The sequence below is a fragment of the Orcinus orca genome, chromosome 8 (genome assembly GCF_937001465.1).
Source record: "Orcinus orca chromosome 8, mOrcOrc1.1, whole genome shotgun sequence".
Classification (NCBI taxonomy): Eukaryota; Metazoa; Chordata; class Mammalia; order Artiodactyla; family Delphinidae; genus Orcinus; species Orcinus orca.
Window position 1 is genome coordinate 38160535 of NC_064566.1, and position 17678 is coordinate 38178212.

The 17678-nt window shown below is 48.4% G+C and overlaps 1 protein-coding gene across 8 annotated transcripts in view; it reads left to right on the plus strand.

Moving 5' to 3' along the window:
• The window catches only part of SERGEF (secretion regulating guanine nucleotide exchange factor), a 218441-nt gene that overhangs the window by 185948 nt on the left and 14815 nt on the right, over positions 1-17678 (plus strand). Inside the window, exon 12 of one of the 8 annotated variants that reach the window (XM_049712855.1) lies at positions 17033-17372. The exons of 4 other annotated variants lie outside the window; for them this stretch is intronic. In XM_049712855.1, the coding sequence (XP_049568812.1) occupies positions 17033-17157 (125 nt within the window). In that variant the 3' untranslated portion in view covers positions 17158-17372. Of the gene's footprint in view, positions 1-8000; positions 13894-17032; positions 17373-17678 lie in introns of those variants that run through there. 3 more of the 8 variants (XM_049712858.1, XM_049712859.1, XM_033416172.2) reach the window with 3 other exon arrangements.

Genomic DNA, 17678 nt, shown 5'->3' on the forward strand with positions numbered 1-17678 from the left:
TGATTCACTTTGTTATAAAGCAGAAACTAACACACCATTGTAAAGCAATTATACCCCAATAAAGATGTTAAAAAAAAAAAAAAAAAAAGGTCCAGTAGGACTACTCTGAGGGTACTGTTAGCTGACAGCAGTTGCCGTGGAGCCGGACAGGTAGTGTGTGGGGTGGAGGGGAATGGGAGCAGAGGGCTGGTAGTGAAGAGAGCAACTCAGAGCCCAGGGTCGGGGCAGGGATACCTACTAAATAAGGGAAATAACACCTAAAGGAGAAGCGGGCCATGCTCTGCCATCTTAGAGTTTGCCCAGCACCTTCTCTGGTTCTCTCCTGCGTGAAGGACGTATCTGCTTGCCTGCAGCGGTGCGGGCCGGGGTCGTCTGGCCAAAGACTCTCTGGTACGAGCTAGAGGGCCTGAGAACGCATAGGGAAGAGCTCTCTGGGTTTGGGTCATCTGTTCCTCAGACATTTCCAAGCAAGGCCATGAGTGAGGCACCGGACACTCAGAGATGAATACCTGTGGTCCTTGCCCCAAGGCAGTGACAAAGTAGAAAAAGATCGAGAACCAAATCCCACTCTGCCTCTCTCACTGTGTAACCTCAGACAAGATACTTTACCTTTCCAAGCTCTGTTTTCTTATCTGGAAAATACAGACTATTTTTTGAGATTTAATGGAGTTAAAAATGCAAAGTGACTGGCACAGCTTCGTAATATAATAGGGTCGATGGATGTTACTTCCATTTCTTCAAAAAACCCACTCTCCAGGCCAGAGGAGTGGTTCCCAAACTGTAGGCTCTGGTATCTTAGAATCCAGAGTACACAACAAGGTCCCCAGATTCCTCTCTTCACCTACATGCAGCATCGTTTTCAAATATATAGATGGTATCATGGTGACTCAAATGCGGTTACATGTAAAGCAATTATACTCCAATAAAGATGTTTTTAAAAAAAAGCTTTACTGAATTCATGGTGACTTTGTCATTAAATGTTGCCTTGATCAGTATGTATGGAAAGATCCTGAAATTCTCTGATATTAAAAAGGAGTCCTTATGCTCAAATATGTTGGCAACCACAGGTATAGTTGTGGGAGACAGATTTATAAACTGACAAATCAGATTAGGTGTGATTAGTGCTATTACAGAGCTACGTTCAGGTTCTACAGAAGCAGAGAGAAAAGCTCTACAAACTGCCTGGAGAAATCTTGGAAGGAGGAGGTGACATTTAGGCTAGGCCTTCAAAGATGAATAGGAGTTTGCCTCATTTGACAAGCAGACATTACAGTTATAGAGAACAGCAGGTTAAAAGGCACAGAGTCCAGGTGGTGAGGACTTTGGTTTTGGTGGGGGTTAGGGGAGGGGAAAGGCCAGAAAAGCAGAAAAGGATCTGGGTCAGGGACAGACCTGAATGCTATGCCGAAGAGTTTAAGATGACCGTAAGTAGGGGTAACGAGGGAAGGGTTTGAAGTAAAGAATAATAATATTAAATCGGCCTTTTAGAAAGATCACTACCTTGATGGAGGATGGAGCTTGGGAGGCCTGTAAGTAAGAGGGCTGTTGGGGAGAAGGCGTGGGGCTCACAGCAGAGTGGGAAAGCACAGGTTTCAGGAGCAACACAGCCTGGGTCTAAATCCCAGCTCTGCTAGCTACCAGATGAATGATCCATTTAATTAGTCTCTCTGTTCCTCAATTTCCTTTCTGTAAAATGGACATAAAAATGTATCTACCTCATAGAAACTATTAGGAGGATTAAATAAGAAAATGTATTTCATGGAATGTTATTCAGCCTTAAAAAAGGAAGGAAATTCTGACACATATTACAACATGGGTGAACCTTGAAGACATTATGCTAAGTCAAAGAAGCCAGACATAAAAGGACAAATGCTGTATGATTCCATCCTTATGAGGTACTGAGAATAATCAAACTCATAGAGACAGAAAGTAGAATAGTGGTTGGCAGGGGCTGAGGAGGAAGAAGAATGGGAAATTATTGTTTAGTGGGTACAGAGTTTCATTATGAAAAGATAAGAAGCATTCTGAAGATGGATGGCAGTGATGGTTACACAACAGTGTGAATGTACTTAATATCGCTGAACTGTGCACTTTATTTTTAAATTTATTTATTTATTTTGGCTGCGTTGGGTCTTCGTTGCTGTGCGTGGGCTTTCTCTAGTTGTGTGAGGGGGGCTACTCTTTGTTATGGTGTGCGGGTTCTCATTGCGGTGGCTTCTCTTGTTGCGGAGCACGGGCTGTAGGCACGCAGGCTTCAGTAGCTGCAACACGCAGGCTCAGTAGTTGTGGCTCGCGGGCTCTAGAGCGCAGGTTCAGTAGTTGTGGTGCACAGGCTTAGTTGCTCCGTGGCACGTGGAATCTTCCTGGACCCGGGATCAAACCCATGTCCCCTGCATTGGCAGGCGGGTTCTTAACCATTGCGCCACCAGGGAAGTCCCTAAACTGTGCACTTTAAAATGGTTAAAATGGTAAACTTTGTGTCATGCATATTTTACCACAATTTTTTAAAAAGAATAAAAATTTAAAAATGTATTTCAAGTGCTGCATAGTTTGGTGTTTGCACATAGGAAGCACTTAGTGATTATTGTTAGTTAATATTATCATGCTAGGTAAGTGAGGATGCAGGCCTAACCTAGGACAGGAAAAATGATGGTGGAGAAGAGGAAACATCGTCTGGATCTTTTTAGGCAGAGCCCATAGGGCTGGGTGACAGAGCGCTAAGGGCACAAGGCAGAACCACAGCAGTTTTACTGGGACTCCACAGAGCCAGTCCCAGGTCAAACACCTCCATCAGAGTCACTCCGAGGACCAAGCTGTGACTTCTCAGACCCATGAATTTCTGAAGTATGTCCTGCAGGGGCAGAGGGCCAGGGCCAGATGGTGCTGAGTCGCCCACTGGGCCTAGTGCTGCCAAGGGCCCATCTCTGTACCCATCTCCCAGATGACAGCAGCTGCTGCATCCCAGACACAGGTGACTTAAGGGTCTGCAAAGCAACAGCCTCCATCTCCCCAGAATCAATCCACAGGAGCCTTACCACAGTGGCCTTGCCTCCTTCCCATGAGATCCGAGAGCTAGAGAGGAATACCACCAGAAACCTGAGAGAAGAGATGAGGGCCCTTTACCTTCTCTTTGATCACTCAAGTCCAAGCATGGAATTTCCGTTCATACACTTTATGGAAACCTCACAGAAACAAAGTCTGGGGAGGTTTGTGCAGCCTTGGCTCTACAGGAGAGGGCCAAGCTGGCAGGGAAAGGCTCAATTCACCTGGTGGAATTGGGGAGCCTGTTGTGCCTTTTTGGAGAGGAGTTTGGTGAAGTGATAAAGTCTCCAAGCTCACGCCAGGGAGTCTGGGTTCACAGCTCCTCTGTGCCACTTACTAGCAATGTGGCTCTGAACAAGCATTAACCTCCCTGAGTTCCGGTTGCCTTGTCTGTAAAGTGGAGATACCTCTCTCATGGGATTTATATGAAATATAAATGAGATACATACATATAGAGCCTAGCACATTATAGGTGCTTAGTAAACATATTTTCTTTCTCTGCTATAAAATTTCATACTTCATTTTTTTTCTTGTAACCAAGAAAAATTGGAAGGAAGAATTTTCTCGTTTCCTTTTTTGTTTCAGATAAGGAAATTGGAACTCGTAGAGATTAAGAAACTTGCCTAAATCCCCACAGGAAAGGGATGGTAGCTCTGAGACCCTCTAAGCCTTTGCCCTTCTGCTGGGAGACACTGCTTCCTGTGTCTCACTCGATCCTGGGTACAAGAGGGTTCACGTATGAGACCATTTCTAGAACAGCACCTGGGCTGAGTGGACACCCAGAAAGCTGCAACCACACAGTGTCCATGCACTGTAACAGAAAAGTGTGCCCATGGTCCCAGGAGGCTGGCTCTCCTCGGCCTTCTGTCTCTCTAATGGGATATGGGTTATGTACATAATCATATATAAAAAGTACTTCGGAAACTGCACCCATTCAAAATGACCTGCTGGCAGAGCCTTTCTGATGGCAGTGGACGTCCATTGCTGGTTCTCATCCCAGAGGACAAATGAGGTCAGCTGGCCTCCCTGAATTCAGCCTGGAGTGGTTGTAACACAATTCCTACCATGAAGGGCTTGAGAAAGGTTGCAACCTTTGGGTTGAATATTTGATTTGCCTCTTTTTAGCTATGTGGTCTTAGCTCACAGTGCTCAAGCCTCGGTTTCCTCAACCTTTAAAGCAGGTTTAATAAAACTAACATGACAGAGTTATTGTTTGAATTAAATGATATGGAGCCAGACTGCCTGGGTTTGAATCCTAGCTCTGCCACTTACTGGCTGTGTAATATGGGGCAAATAATTTAATCTCTCTGTGCCTTGGTTTTCTTGTCTATAACTGAGTGAAATGATAAGACCTAACTCTAAGAGCTATGGTGAATGAGTAAATACATGTAAAGTGCTAAGAGCAGTGCCTAGTACCTTGTATAGTCTCAGTAAATGTTAGTTATTATCATTACTGTCATCACTAGCTTTTGCGTCTCCCTGGAGTGCTGGCTGTTGGTGATCCCAAGCTCTAGCAGCTGTGTAGACATGCAGGCAACTCTCTTTTTTTTTTTTTTTGATGCAGTAACTCCAGCAGCAGAGGAGAGGAGGGATCCCTGTTCTCTCAGTAGACACAGGAGACAGTGTGCCTGCCAGGCAGGCTTCCTGGGGGAAGTAGCACTTTTCCTGGTCCTTGAAGGACTCTTTGGTCTATAATGTGCAAAGCTACTTCCCTGTTGAGGGGGGTGAGATTTCATCTGAAAGGTGATATAATTTGCCTGTCACCACGTTCCAGCCCATTACCTGAACAGGAAGCATGACCCTCAGACCAGACCCAGGAATGAAGGGCTTGGCCCAGGCAGGAGGTGGAGTTGAATCTGGATCTCTTGACTTAGGCCACGAGTGGGACAAGACTCTGTAGGACAGATTTCCCAACCAGGGTGTCAGGACAGCAAAGCCCTCAGCACTTAAGGGTGGTGGCCTGGGCTAGCAGGAGGCAGTCCTCGGACTGCACATCCACGTCTACATTTATCCAGTGTGTCAAACAGTATCATTTTTGATGTGGGCTTTAACATGCTGGGAGGTACTGCTCTGCGAGGCCATACCTTTGAGGCAATAAGCCAGATAGTGACCACGTGGAAACCGCTGCACGTTCAGTTGACTGCAAGCTGAGCAGAGGCTTCTGGAGTTGTATGTCCCAGCCCTTTGGAGAGAGGGGAGAGTTATTAAAGAGTCAGAAGGCTCATCTTGGCAGCCCTGCCTGCCTGTAGAAGTGTTTGGATTGCTGTGATGATTTCCTTTTCAGGGGCCCCTAGCATTTAGTCAACTTCCTCCTGCAAATCCCACCGTGTCTCAGCTGCATTAAGGGGAATGGAGGAAAGAGGGCTCGTCCATCCTCAGGCTAAAGTTGTTCAGGGGAAGAATGCTCCCCCTTCCCTGGGGACACAGTGGTGGTGAGAAACCTTTTGGGGGTGGGAGGAAGGGCAGCTTGAGAGGCAGAGGAAGGCTGCATGCTCTGTTAGAGAAAGCAGCCCCATTAGAGCTCATCACTTGAGTGGAGAGCAGGCTTCCCGCTTCCCTGCAGGAGCCAAATGAAGCAATCTCTTGCAAAGACCACTCACACTCAGGGCTCAGGTTTAAAAGTGATGAGACCCCAAAATGTCCATGCAGACCCAAGTCCTGGGTCCAGATACAGACCCCAGGAAGAATGGAAATCCTTAAGACAGTGTTTTGCAAAAGCAAGTCTTCCTGCTTGATTAGCAAACCTGTTCATACCCTGGTTTCTGTTGTCGTTAACTGCCTCCCCCCAAAAAAAGGAGAACTGAGAGGAAATCAGCAACACTGTTTGGTGAGGAATTCTTGTCGCAGCGTTCTTTAGAGAAATTCTACTTCTTCATGGCCCTATGGTAAAACTGATGAAGCATGGGCTTTGGAGTCTTCCTTACCAAGTGACTTGACTTTCTAAGCCTCGGTTTCCTCATCTGTGAACAAACCTCAGAATAGCAAAACCTACCTCTCAGGGTCACTTGGAGGATTAAATAAGGTAAATTAGATGAAAATACCCAACCCCACCTGTATTAGGGTTCTCAAAAGAAACAGAGCCAATAGGATATACTATATCTATCATCTGTCTACCTTCTTGTCTATCTGCCTGTCTGTCTAAGGTTAGCAATATTTTAAAGAATTGTCTCACTCTATTTTGGGGGCTGGCAAATCTGAAATCCTCAGGGCAAGCCAGCAGGCTGGAGATGCAGGTAAGAGTTGATACTTCAGTCTTGAGTCCAAAGGCTGGAAACACAGGCAGGGTTTCTGTGTTGCAGCCTTGAGGCAGAATTCTTTCTTCTTCAGGACATTTCAGTCTTTGCTTTTAAGGCCTTCAACTGATTGGACAAGGCCCACTACAACTGATCGTAAATGTTAATTACATCTTAAAAATACCTTTACAGCAACGTCTAGACTAGTGTTTAACAAAACAACTTGTCACCATGGGCTAGCCAAGGTGACACAAAATTAACCCTCACACCATGAAAGGGTTAGGGTTCTAGACAAAGACATTTCCTTCCTTCTCTCCCACCCTTCCTCCTTTTCAAAGTCATTGCTGAGGTCTGAAGAGGCTTCACTCAGTGACATCTCTGGTGTGTGGGCCTGGAAGCTGTTAGACTCTGAGCAGCGGGACCTGTGTGTCCCTCCTGTCTCTCTCAGATCTGCTTCTGCTGACTTCACACTCCAGGGAATCCGTGTCCCTACATCCCAAGTCAAGCCCTACTGTAGCCTTAGTGCTTTTCCACTAAAGTCTGTACTCCAAGCCATACCAGTTTTCCTCTGTATCCAGTCCAAATTGTTCCCGATCTGCTTCTCTGGTCTGTGCAGTGTTGCAGTTTCTGAGGTTACATCAGAAGACCTGGGATCTGCCACAGCAAGACTGTGTTAGCTGCCATGATGACCTTTATTGGCATGGGTTAGTTAGCAGTGACTGAGAAACTGGAAGGAAAGGCTTGATGGGGGATTAAGAGTTAACTCCCAGCCTAGAATGTTTCAGGTGGCATTCTGCCTGGAAGTAGAGAGCTGGACTCTGTTCCAGTTCAGAGATTTATCCTCCGCAGGTAATCCAGAATGCTTCTCATTTTAATGGAATGTGGAATTGGTTTTGCCAAAGTTGAAGAATGCCTGGGTGTGATCTCTAAGGCAGCATAAGGTTGGGAAAGAGCTCTGGACCAAGAATTAGAAGACCTGGACTCTGCTCCTCCACAGTCTCTCTGTGCGATCGTGGGGAAGTCACTTCCTGAGTGTAGGCCTCAGCTACCTCTTTCATAAGATGCTGGAAGCAACATTTCACCTTACCTTTGCACAGAGACCACTTTACGGCTTTCAGAGCATCTTCACGATTCATAATCTCTGTTCCTCACACCAGCCTCATGAGGCAGGCAGGGCATAGGTATGGAAATGGATTCTTCCCATTTTGCAGACAAGGTTCAAAGAGGTTAAATGACTTGCCTAAGTTCACACAGACAGGAGGTCATAAAGCTAGCAATGAACCCAGGATCCTTAGTCCAGCTTGTTCTGGGGTCCCCTTTTGAATATGGTAATGTCTATGAAACTGTAAGGGAAGGAACACAGTGGAGTTGGCAGAAAGCTAGTGGGGGCGCCCAGCAGGAAGGACAGCAGCACAGGAGAGGGGGTGACACTGCCTTTGTGCCCTCAAAGCACCAAGGCTTTGGAGGAAATGGTAGTCTGAGCAGACTCCCAGAAACTGAAGGAGGGCCGATCTCTAGCTACTCAAATTAAAATGTTTTCTCATGCTGTTAATTCAATTTGGAAAGCATTTATTGAGGCTTTCTCATGGACCAGGTTCTCTACTGGGGGGCAGAATAAGTAACTAGAAGTGTAATGCAGAGCAGATTGTCTGTCTGCTTCTGTAAGCAGGAGTATAATAAAAAGTGTTATATTTGAAATGTAAACAGAGGGCTTTGGATTTACAGTGGAAGGTGTGTGTGATTAAGTCATCCTGGGAGAAGAAGGCAAATACAGCTGAGCCCTGAAGGATGAAGCAGGATTTGACCATCAGGAGACGGAGGAGGAAAGGGGTCTCTGCCCTGCTCTTCCTCCTACACCCTACGCCCCGCCCAGGCTTCAGCCACCACTGCTCTGGTGTGACAGGACGCCGACTGCCATGGGCCGTTTGCTGCAGGACCTGGCCAGCTGTGACCCTGGCGGAGCCTCCTCCCTTGCTTGTCAGATTTGGTGCAATGCCCTGAAACATGTACTGCAAAGTGAGAGAGATTCTTCCTGGCAGCTCTGGGAAGGTTTACAGTAGGAGGGGAGACACATGGGGCCCTTGGCAGGGGATGGCAGGTTGGAAGGAGCTACCTTTTCTAGTGATTATGCCTGCCCCTCCTAAGGGGCTGAGAGGCAGGAGCTATTGCTTTGCATGTGTGATGTTAGACTGAGGGTGTCTCGTGTCTTTATTTTAAAACTGGTTTCTCAGTCTCCTGTGCAGTTTTCTGTCAGCTTGTTGCCATGGAGAAATCGGTTGCGGCTGAAAGCTCTGTCCCTCTCTGTGTCAGCATTTCTGGACCTGCCAGCTGCCTCCTGCCCCTTCTACAAATGGGGGGAGCACAGACCCTCCCTCTGCAAGGCCTGGAGCTGCGTCGTGACTCCCTGTCAGGGAGGAGCCTCCTTTATCCACACATCGACTCAGCAACTCTGCCTTGAGTGCCTTCATGTGCCAGGCACCGTGCTGGGTGCTGCAAGGACAACGATGACTGTGGCTGGGGACACATGGATCTTCAGGCAGGACCGGCCGGCATGCTGTCACACCGTCCTGTTCATCAGCCTCATTCTTACTTCAGAATTTAAAGGACCGGGTTCGTTTCTCTTTCAGTCTTGGTCGCTGCTCGTTTAGAATCTCCCTGGAAGTCACCTCCTAGTCTCTGCACTGCTAGATCTCGTTTCTTCTCTGTGTCCCCAGTGCCCAGCACAGGGCCTGGGGCAAAGAGGGGCTCACCCAGGAAGTGTCCGTCTAGTGGAATCCTTCCTCAGACCTGTCCATCTGTCCTGTCTTTACTCCTCAGTTCTGAGCACAGAGACAGCGTGTGTGGCAGCGTCAGCCAGTGGATAAAGGAAGGACTTTGGGACCAGATACATCTGTGCTTGAGTTTTGGTTCCACTTTTTCCTAGCTCTGTAATCTCAAGCAAGTGGCTTTTTCACCTGGAGGCTTAATCAAACCCAATACATTTCTTTAACTCCACATCACCAGTCTGTCAGTAATTCAGTAATTTTGACATTTTAAAAAACAACATATAACTTACTGGTGGCCATTAACTCCATCAGGTGCTCTCCTTCTATACCTGTATAGGACCCAGCTGAGAAAAGGTGCCCTGCAGAGAGTCCTGGGTTGGGATCAAGAGACCTGGACTATGCCCTGGCTGTGACCCTAATGAATTGTATGACCTGATCAAATCCCTTTCCTTACCAAGACCTCAGTTTCCCTATTCGAAAAATTCAGGTATTGGATTGGGTGATCTTGAAGGGTTCTTTTTGCTCTAAAAGTCTGAAGACTCGGCTTTAAAAGAAAAATCTTCCCTCAGCTGCTGCTACCACCATCACCAATGCCCCAGGCTAGAGGCTGACCTCAGCATGAACCCTTCTGCCAGCCTCTGGAAGCTGCTTTCCCAGGAAGCTCTGGGCTAGAACCCTGGCACTGGATGCAAAAATCTCTTTCGGATGTAAAAGTCCCTTTGAATGCATCATCTCTATTCCCACCCCCAGTCCAGTGGCTGGGCTTGGCTTGCATCCCAGAACAGTGGAGAATTGCTGGAAGGAGGGTTTTTTCCCTTCTTCACCTGTGTCTTGCTTTTCCTTCGGACCTGATGCCTTCAGGAGCCTTTGGCTACTGAGGATTCTATTTCCCAAGCTCCCTGCGATCCAGGGCTCTGTGCTAAGCACTGAGAAGGATGCAGAGATATAGAAGTCATTGTCCCCACAGACAGTCTCACAATCTGTGACGTAGACGGGCGAAACAAACCAGAGCTTGAAGGTCGCAGGAGGCTGTCCAGGGAATCTAGTCGTAGCTCTTCTCTTGGGCAAGTTCTTCCCTCTACAGACCCAAGGTTCCTCTTCTGCACAGTTGGGAGGATTGCGCCAATGATCGCTACGTTCCCTTCCAGCTCTGAAACTTCCATTCTAAGTGCTCAGTGAAGGAGTGATTGTTGTAGACTTTCTAGAGAAAGGAGGACTTGAGCTGAGCCTTGAAGGCTAGGCTAAGATTTGGCCTGGCCCAGGAGAGATAAGGGAGGGTGGTGTATGAACACAGGCAGAGACTGGCAAGGCGGGAGGCCCTGCTCACTAGAGCAATCTCTGAGCAGGCGGCTCTTGCCTTCCACCTGAGGACCCTCGTCCCCAGGAGCTTGGGGCACTGGTGGTACCTGCAGGACAGAGAAGCAAACGAGGCAGGCGGAAACCAGGGCTCCCTCCCTACCTGGACGCCCCAGTCTGATGTATATCGTGGCAGAAGGACCTCCACCAGGAAGACACGGGGTCAAAGCCATGAGAGGCCACCCCTCTCCGGGTCTTTTCCTTCTCACTCCTATCAGCAGGTCTTGGTCAGAAGGACCAGGGCAGAGTGTAAAAGGGTAAGTCTTCCTGGGAAAGCTGCCCTTCGTTCGTGGTCTGTTCCTCTCCAAACGTTTTTCTGAACTCAGGGTGACAAGAGGAATATTTCAACTTGTCTTTGGGTTAGATTCTAGACTCAGTCTACCAGGACGCGTGACTCAAGGAATCACACACCCTAGACCTAGAGGTGACCTCCATCCTCCCAGTCTTATGACTAAGGCTGTCTGATCCTCTCAGCACCCACCCCTAACCACAGCTTCACAGATCCTGCCTCCTTGTTTCTCTCCAGCCATCCCTCTTCTGCATCCTCCTGTCTCCAAACAGGTCTCCCTAGTCCCTCCTCCACCGTCAGTCTAAAGCGTTCAGAAAAGTGCCTGGCACAGCGTAAGGGCTCCATAAGTGTTATCTATCAGGACGACAATGACAGTGATGATCATTATTATCCAGATTTTGCTTCTGAAGCACAGCTCTGATTCTGCTGCTTTCTTGCCCGAAAGCTTTAGTGGCTTCTGTGTGGCTCCTGAGTAAAGTCCAAGTCTTCAGTCAGGCATTTTGAGGATTGTATTTCCTGAGCCATTGGCAATGATGCGCACCCTACCTGTCATCCCAAATTTATTTCCTTCTACCACTTTTTACATTTCTTCCAAACTGAACTAGCATCATTAGCTCTATAAGCTCCACCTACCTCCTCTGCTAGGCCTTTGTTCCCACTGTGCTCCCTACTTGGAATGCCCTTCTTCCTGTCTCCCCTAACTTTCTTTTTCTGCTAGGAAGGCTGCTGATCCCCTAGACTCGATGGCAGATGCCACGAACAGTTCATCCTATACCCCTGATGGCATCTGCCAAATAAAACTCAATAAATGTTTTATGAATGGCTGGGAAGACCTGGTTCAGCCCCTGTTTTCAAGCAGGACAGAGTTTGCATGAGGCAAGCTCGGTCGCCAAGGCCTGTCCAGCCAGGCCTCTATGCCTATATATTTCCTTAGAGGTTCTGGAAGTTCCGTGGGGTCTGTGGGCACATATGCAGTTAGCTAGTTCCATGTGCTCATGATCCCTTTATTCTGTGTACAAGCAAACTGGCAGGAGAAGGTACAAACCCAGGGGAACCATATCAGCTGTGGAGTTAGCTCCTGCTAGGTGGGGATGGAGATCAGCCATCCGAGGTGTAGGGGCCTGTATGATCCTGGGAATGTCAGTATCCTGGAGGGCCCATTTGGGGTCCTCCAACAGGCGGGCCAGGGGTCTGACAGAGGAATCATAAGGTAATTATCAGGCATTCAAATTCCAAGTGTCCAGCTAGAGAGCAACTTGGGGGACAGATGAAAGGGTCAGATAAAGGTTCAGGTGGTGGGATGGCAGGAGAGTCTAGGCAGGATGTCAGGGTTCTGCCCAGCCAGCTAGAGTTTGACTCAGGCCTCTATCCCCAGAAGCCCCTAGTTTAGGGCTCACTAGTCCTATGGCTAGGCATTCCCAGTGGGAGTCAGCAGGGATGCTATTAAAGGGAAATGAGCTCCCTTTCCGGTCAGGATTGACTTGGAAATAGACATGACCTCAATTTGGAAACAGCTTCTGCTGGGCTTCAGGTCCCTTAGGCGAGCAGGTCTAGGGGAAGCAGTGGCTGACATGTCCTCAGGCCCAGAAGTGAGTCCTGCCTCCCCTCCTGGGTCACAGTCTGGCCCACCAGGCCCTTGCCTCCATTTCAAACTCAAGCCATGATCATGCCTCCCTCTGGGCCACCATTTGGAAAAGCCAATCTCAGGCTGACACTTGCTGCCTGTAAATGGTGTGGAATTAGGCTAATCAGTGGCTCTTAATTCTCCAACAAATGTAGATGCTGTGCTAATTGCCAGGGTCCATGCCAGCAGATCCCTGGTTGGTGGCATCAAACAAGAGAAGTGGTAATTTGGGGGCTGGAGTGGGGGAGGGCCTGCTTTGTTGGCTGAGCCAGTTAAAACCGTATTACCCCTTGAGCGAGGCACAGTGCAGAGAGCCAGAGCCTGGCCCCCTTCTCAGCCAAGGGGCTGGGGGAGAGGCCCACAAGTGTGTTTGCAGGAGCTGAACCTCAGCACCAGCGGAGCAGTTTTCGGTCCATTAATGGGGTTTTGTTGTCATTGTTGTTCCCCAAGGAAGATTCCACCAGCAACCTTGCATGGCACTGCCAGGGCAGCTCACTGGGGATAAAGCATCCCAAACCTTGGTCTGCTGTTACCATGGCAACATGGCATTTCCAGACTCTCCAGGCAACCTTACTGGCATCTGCTGCTGTGAAAGATTCAGATGGAGAAGGGCCACTGCTCTCTCTCCATTAGAGACGGAGCAAATTGGGAAGACAGGGAGCCATGTACCAAGGACCAGGAAAATGCTGTTCCATTGATGTGAGGGCTTCTTGATGAAATAGAATTTGAATGTCTGTTATAGTCTCTTGGGGAGAGCTGCAGGATCAGAAGAGGACCCCTGGAGGAGAAAAATAAGGGGAGATGGCGGAACGTAAGGGGACAGTGTGACAAAGGCCTTACTGGGGAGGTAGCTGGAGTGTGGAGATGGCATGGGCAGTTCAGTTTGGTGGGAGAATGGACGTTGGTGGAGGTGGGCAAGTGTCAGCTATGCCTCTCTGAAACCTACTGGTTTGAACCCTATTTGGCAAAAGTCCTACCTTTGGCCTCATTCTACCCAGATTATGTCCTATGGCTTCCTCTCCTGAGGTATGGGAACTGATCTCCACACCTCACACTTCACGTCAGGTGGACATTTCTTACTTTCTGTCTTGGTTCGTAGTTGTTTGCAGTACGCCCACTAGAATCATTGACCCTCTACATTCCACAGAGAGAGCTGAAACCCAGAGAGGAAGGTGTCTGCCTAAGGTCCCCAGCAATACGGAGGCCATGGAAGATAGGGGTTAGAGCTTAGGATCTGAGACAGACCGACCTGGGTTCAGTCCTGGCTGCATCACTTAGTTTTCCAGTGAGCCTGAGCCTCAGCTTCTTTAGGGGTGAAATAGGAATCCTGAACATTCCTACCCTGTTGGGGTATTATGGGTGTGAACTGAGACCATGGAAGTAGTACAGCAGAGTTCTTGGTATATAGTAAGAACTCAGGAAGTGTTGGTAATTAAGAGACTGGGAATTCCTTAACAATGGGGACTATCTTATTCATCCTTGCTCATTCCTCCTCTTACTTCCTTGCACAGCTGAGGCACCCAAATACTACTCTCTCTGGAATTGATCCTAGAAGGATGTTTGTTAACTGGATGAATGCATGAATGCTCGAAATAAAGAACTGTTCACTTTGATGGGCTGTATGCTCCTGTTGAATGTTTTCAGCTTTGGTGATGTTTGGTCTCCATCGGACTGGAACCAGGCCAAGCCGAGAGTCTGTCCTGTGTAGCTCAGCTGCACAGTAAAGTGACTTGCTGTTCAGGTCCCATACCCACCAGCCCTGTGACCCAGGGCTTATACTCTCCAGAGCTGTGGGTTTCTTTTCTTTTTTTTTCTTTTTTTTTTTTTTTGTGTATGTGGGCCTCTCACTGTTGTGGCCTCTCCCGTTGCGGAGCACAGGCTCCGGACGCGCAGGCTCAGCGTCCATGGCTCACGGGCCCAGCCGCTCCGCAGCATGTGGGATCTTCCCGGACCAGGGCACGAACCCGTGTCCCCTGCATCAGCAGGCGGACTCTCAACCACGGCGCCACCAGGGAAGCCCTGTGGATTTCTTAAAGGACAGGTGGGGTCGTTTCCTCTTGATCTTTGGGCACAATATATGGTATTACTGGTAAATGATGTATAGCTTTATAATATATGTTTCCATTCACACTCACACGAGTCTCACCGTAGCACTGGGTTTGTCCGGTATAATATCCCAGGTTGTGGATGGAGACCCCGAGGATTGGTAGCAGGGAGTGGCTGGTCCAAAAGCACGCTGCAGGAGGGGCTGGAGGAGGGGCATGGTCCCATCTTCTGACCCCAACTCTGGTGGTCTTCCCACCGGATGAAGTCTTGCTGGGTCTGTAGTTCTTCCTGGGAGATGATCCCAGTAAGGTGAGGCGTACTGGGCTTGGCTCAAATGCCTTGATTTTGGTCACGGCCCCATCACCTTAAGGGGTGCAGCTCTTATGTGAGCCACCTCTCTCCTCGACGTTCTCACTCCCTGATCTTCCTCCTTTGTGTTTGTAGTGGGGCTGAGAGTGCTTTGGAAAATCTGAGATTCCAATTTAGTGACTGGGGAGAGAGACGTTGTTTTTAGCCAGTGAGGTATCCCTGAGCCACCTCGAGCTCAGCAAGGCTGCAGCCCCAGCAGGTCCAGATGTGCTGTGAATGATAGCCTGGGTATATCAGAAAGTACATGCCATTGTCCTAGAACACTAAGCATCAGAGCTGGAAGGGTCCTTGGAGATCAGTAAAGCTGCTGCCTTCGGTTCATAGGTGTGGAAACGGAGGCCCTGCGAGAGATGGTGAGTCACCCAAGACCCTGTGCTAAGCTGTTGGCAGAGCCGCCCCATGCTCCTCTGAAAGGGCCACGCGGCAGCCCTGCCCGGCTGGTATTTGCCCTTGCTCTGAGTGCCTCATTTGAATTCATTTTAAAGCATCAGATTGTTTAAAAAGAGTTTTTTTGAAAGAACTGTGTATATCAGACAATATTTTCTGTAGTGTTAGTTTTTTAAATTGTTTATTATAAAAGTAATTTCATTGAAGAAAATGTGGGTAATACAGAAAGGTTCTATTTAGAAGATAACAAACTGAGTGATATTAGTACATGTCAGAATCACCCTGTAGGCAGGTTGCTGTTTTTTCAATGGAGGCTTTTAGACCAGTGGTCCCCTACACCCTGTAACCTTTGTGGAAGTTTAGCTACAGAGAGTAGGAGAGTAACAATCCATAGAGACCTCTAGGGACTTCATTTAGTTCTACAGACTTCAGACAGGTAGATGTACTACTAATGCTAGTTGTCGCCATCTGCAGAGTCTCTTCCAGGTAACAAACCACTTCTTCATAGGTGTTCTCATTTGATTATTGGATCATTATAAGAATCCTGTGAGGTAGGGAAAACAAGTATTATTTTCCCAATACAAATGAACAATTTGAGCCCCAGGGAGATTAAGTAATTTGCTCAAGATTACACAGCTAGTAAGTAGAAGACCTATATACTTCAAACTACTACTTGGCATAAAGACAGCAGAAGGCACCTAATAAATATTGGTGAGTGAATGAATGAATGAATATAGGGGAAGGCACTAGAAATCATCTGGTCTGGTGGTTTTCAAACTGTGCTCGGGGAAGCCCTAGAATTCCATGGAGCCAGTTGGGGGTAGTGGGAGGTGGAGTTGATGGGGCTCTGAGCCCCTCACCCCTGCTCCAACCGGTGTTATCCATTTTACCTACTGGGTAAATTGAAAACAATTTAGCTAACGAACTCCTACACCAGTGGTTCTCAAACGCTGGTGTGTATTACAGTCTCCCCGGGAGATGCTGACGGTTGGCCTGAGGTGGGTGCTGGGACTCTGATTGTTAACAAGTACAGATGGTCATCAGGCCATGGTTGAGAAACAGTGGCCTACTTCTTGGAGTTGAGGAAGGTAAGACCCACAGAGAAGCAGAGAGTAATCCTCAGTACCTCATCTGCTGCCCTTCCCCCTGTACCACAACTGCAGCTGAGCCAGAAAGCAAATCACGTAGCAGAGAACAACAGAACAGTTTCCATAGCAATGCTTCATGGTCTGTGCCTGTCAGGACACCTCAGACAAACACTCGTCTGAACCCTCAGCCAGAACTTGTGTGAATCTTATCTACTTGTTCCACGCAAGGGGTCTGGGGGATGGGAGGAAAGAAGAGGGATGGATGGCATGCTTTTGTCATGTGCCCCTGTACTGGGGATTCTCCCCAATTTACCAACAGCTGGCAGCAAGATAGAGCAGACCAAGGAGGGCTAGGAATGGATTCTGGGCAAGAGGCATGGGGCCGTCGCAGCAGCGGATGGGGAGATGTGGATGGGAGCAAGGGCCATCTGGGCATGTATCATGTGATGGGCATGTATCATTACCTATTCATTCAAAAAAAGAAAAAGTAAAGGACATATGATCGTCCTTATTTACAGATGAAGAAATCAAAGGTCAGACACACACCTCTCGTGACAGAGGCAAGATCAAGTCCAAGTCTGTCAGGCTCCATAGCTACTGAGCAACAGTTGCTTTCAAATTCTCTGGCTAGTGAGTGAGGACTTGGGATATATACTGCCCAGCTGGCTCCTCCTTGTCTCAGGAAGGGGAGGGTCAGCCTACAGGCAGCTAGGTAGGTGCTGGTGCTCATGCAAAGAGCTGAAATGGACTGTGTGAGGACATGGTTGGTCCTAGAGCTGGAGGTGGAGTCTGTCCAGTCTTTAGCTGTAATGTCTCCCTTCCCCCACAATTAGGGTTCCGGTGCCCTTCAAACCGCAGGTGCCTTCGACATGGGCTGTCCCGACTGCCCCCTCCAAACTCACCCACTGCAGGTCCTTTGGATTGGTGGCCCCTGTGGACGGGCTGCCCAGCTCTCTGACTTGGCTTCGCCTCAAGGAAATGAGCTTCTCCCGGGGCAAGTGACATCCATTCATTTTTAGAACAGATGTTCATTGAGCACCTTTTACGTTCCTCTAACTGTTCTAAGTGCTGGGGATGCGGCAGTTGAACAAAATGAAATTTTTGCTCTCTTGGAGTTGCCCGTTCTAGTGGGGAGACAGACAAATAGGTATATGATGGGGTGTGACATGCTAGGAAAGAAAATAAAACAGTGTGAGGGGTAGAAGGATGGGGTTGAGTGGTCAGGGAAGGTCCTCTGAGAAGGTGAAATTTGAACTAAGACCCAAATGAAAGGAGGGAGAGAAAGAACCGTGTGGATATCTAGGGAGGAGCATTCCAGGCACAGTGAATGGCCAGTGTGAAAGCTAACTCTGGAAGCGTGCCTGGCCAGTTGGAGGAACAGCAAGGAGGCCGGTGTGGCTGGAGAGGAGTGAGTGAGGATGAGAGTGGCAGCAGTGGAGGGAAGGGAGCTGGGGACCAGATGGTGTGGAACCTTAGAGA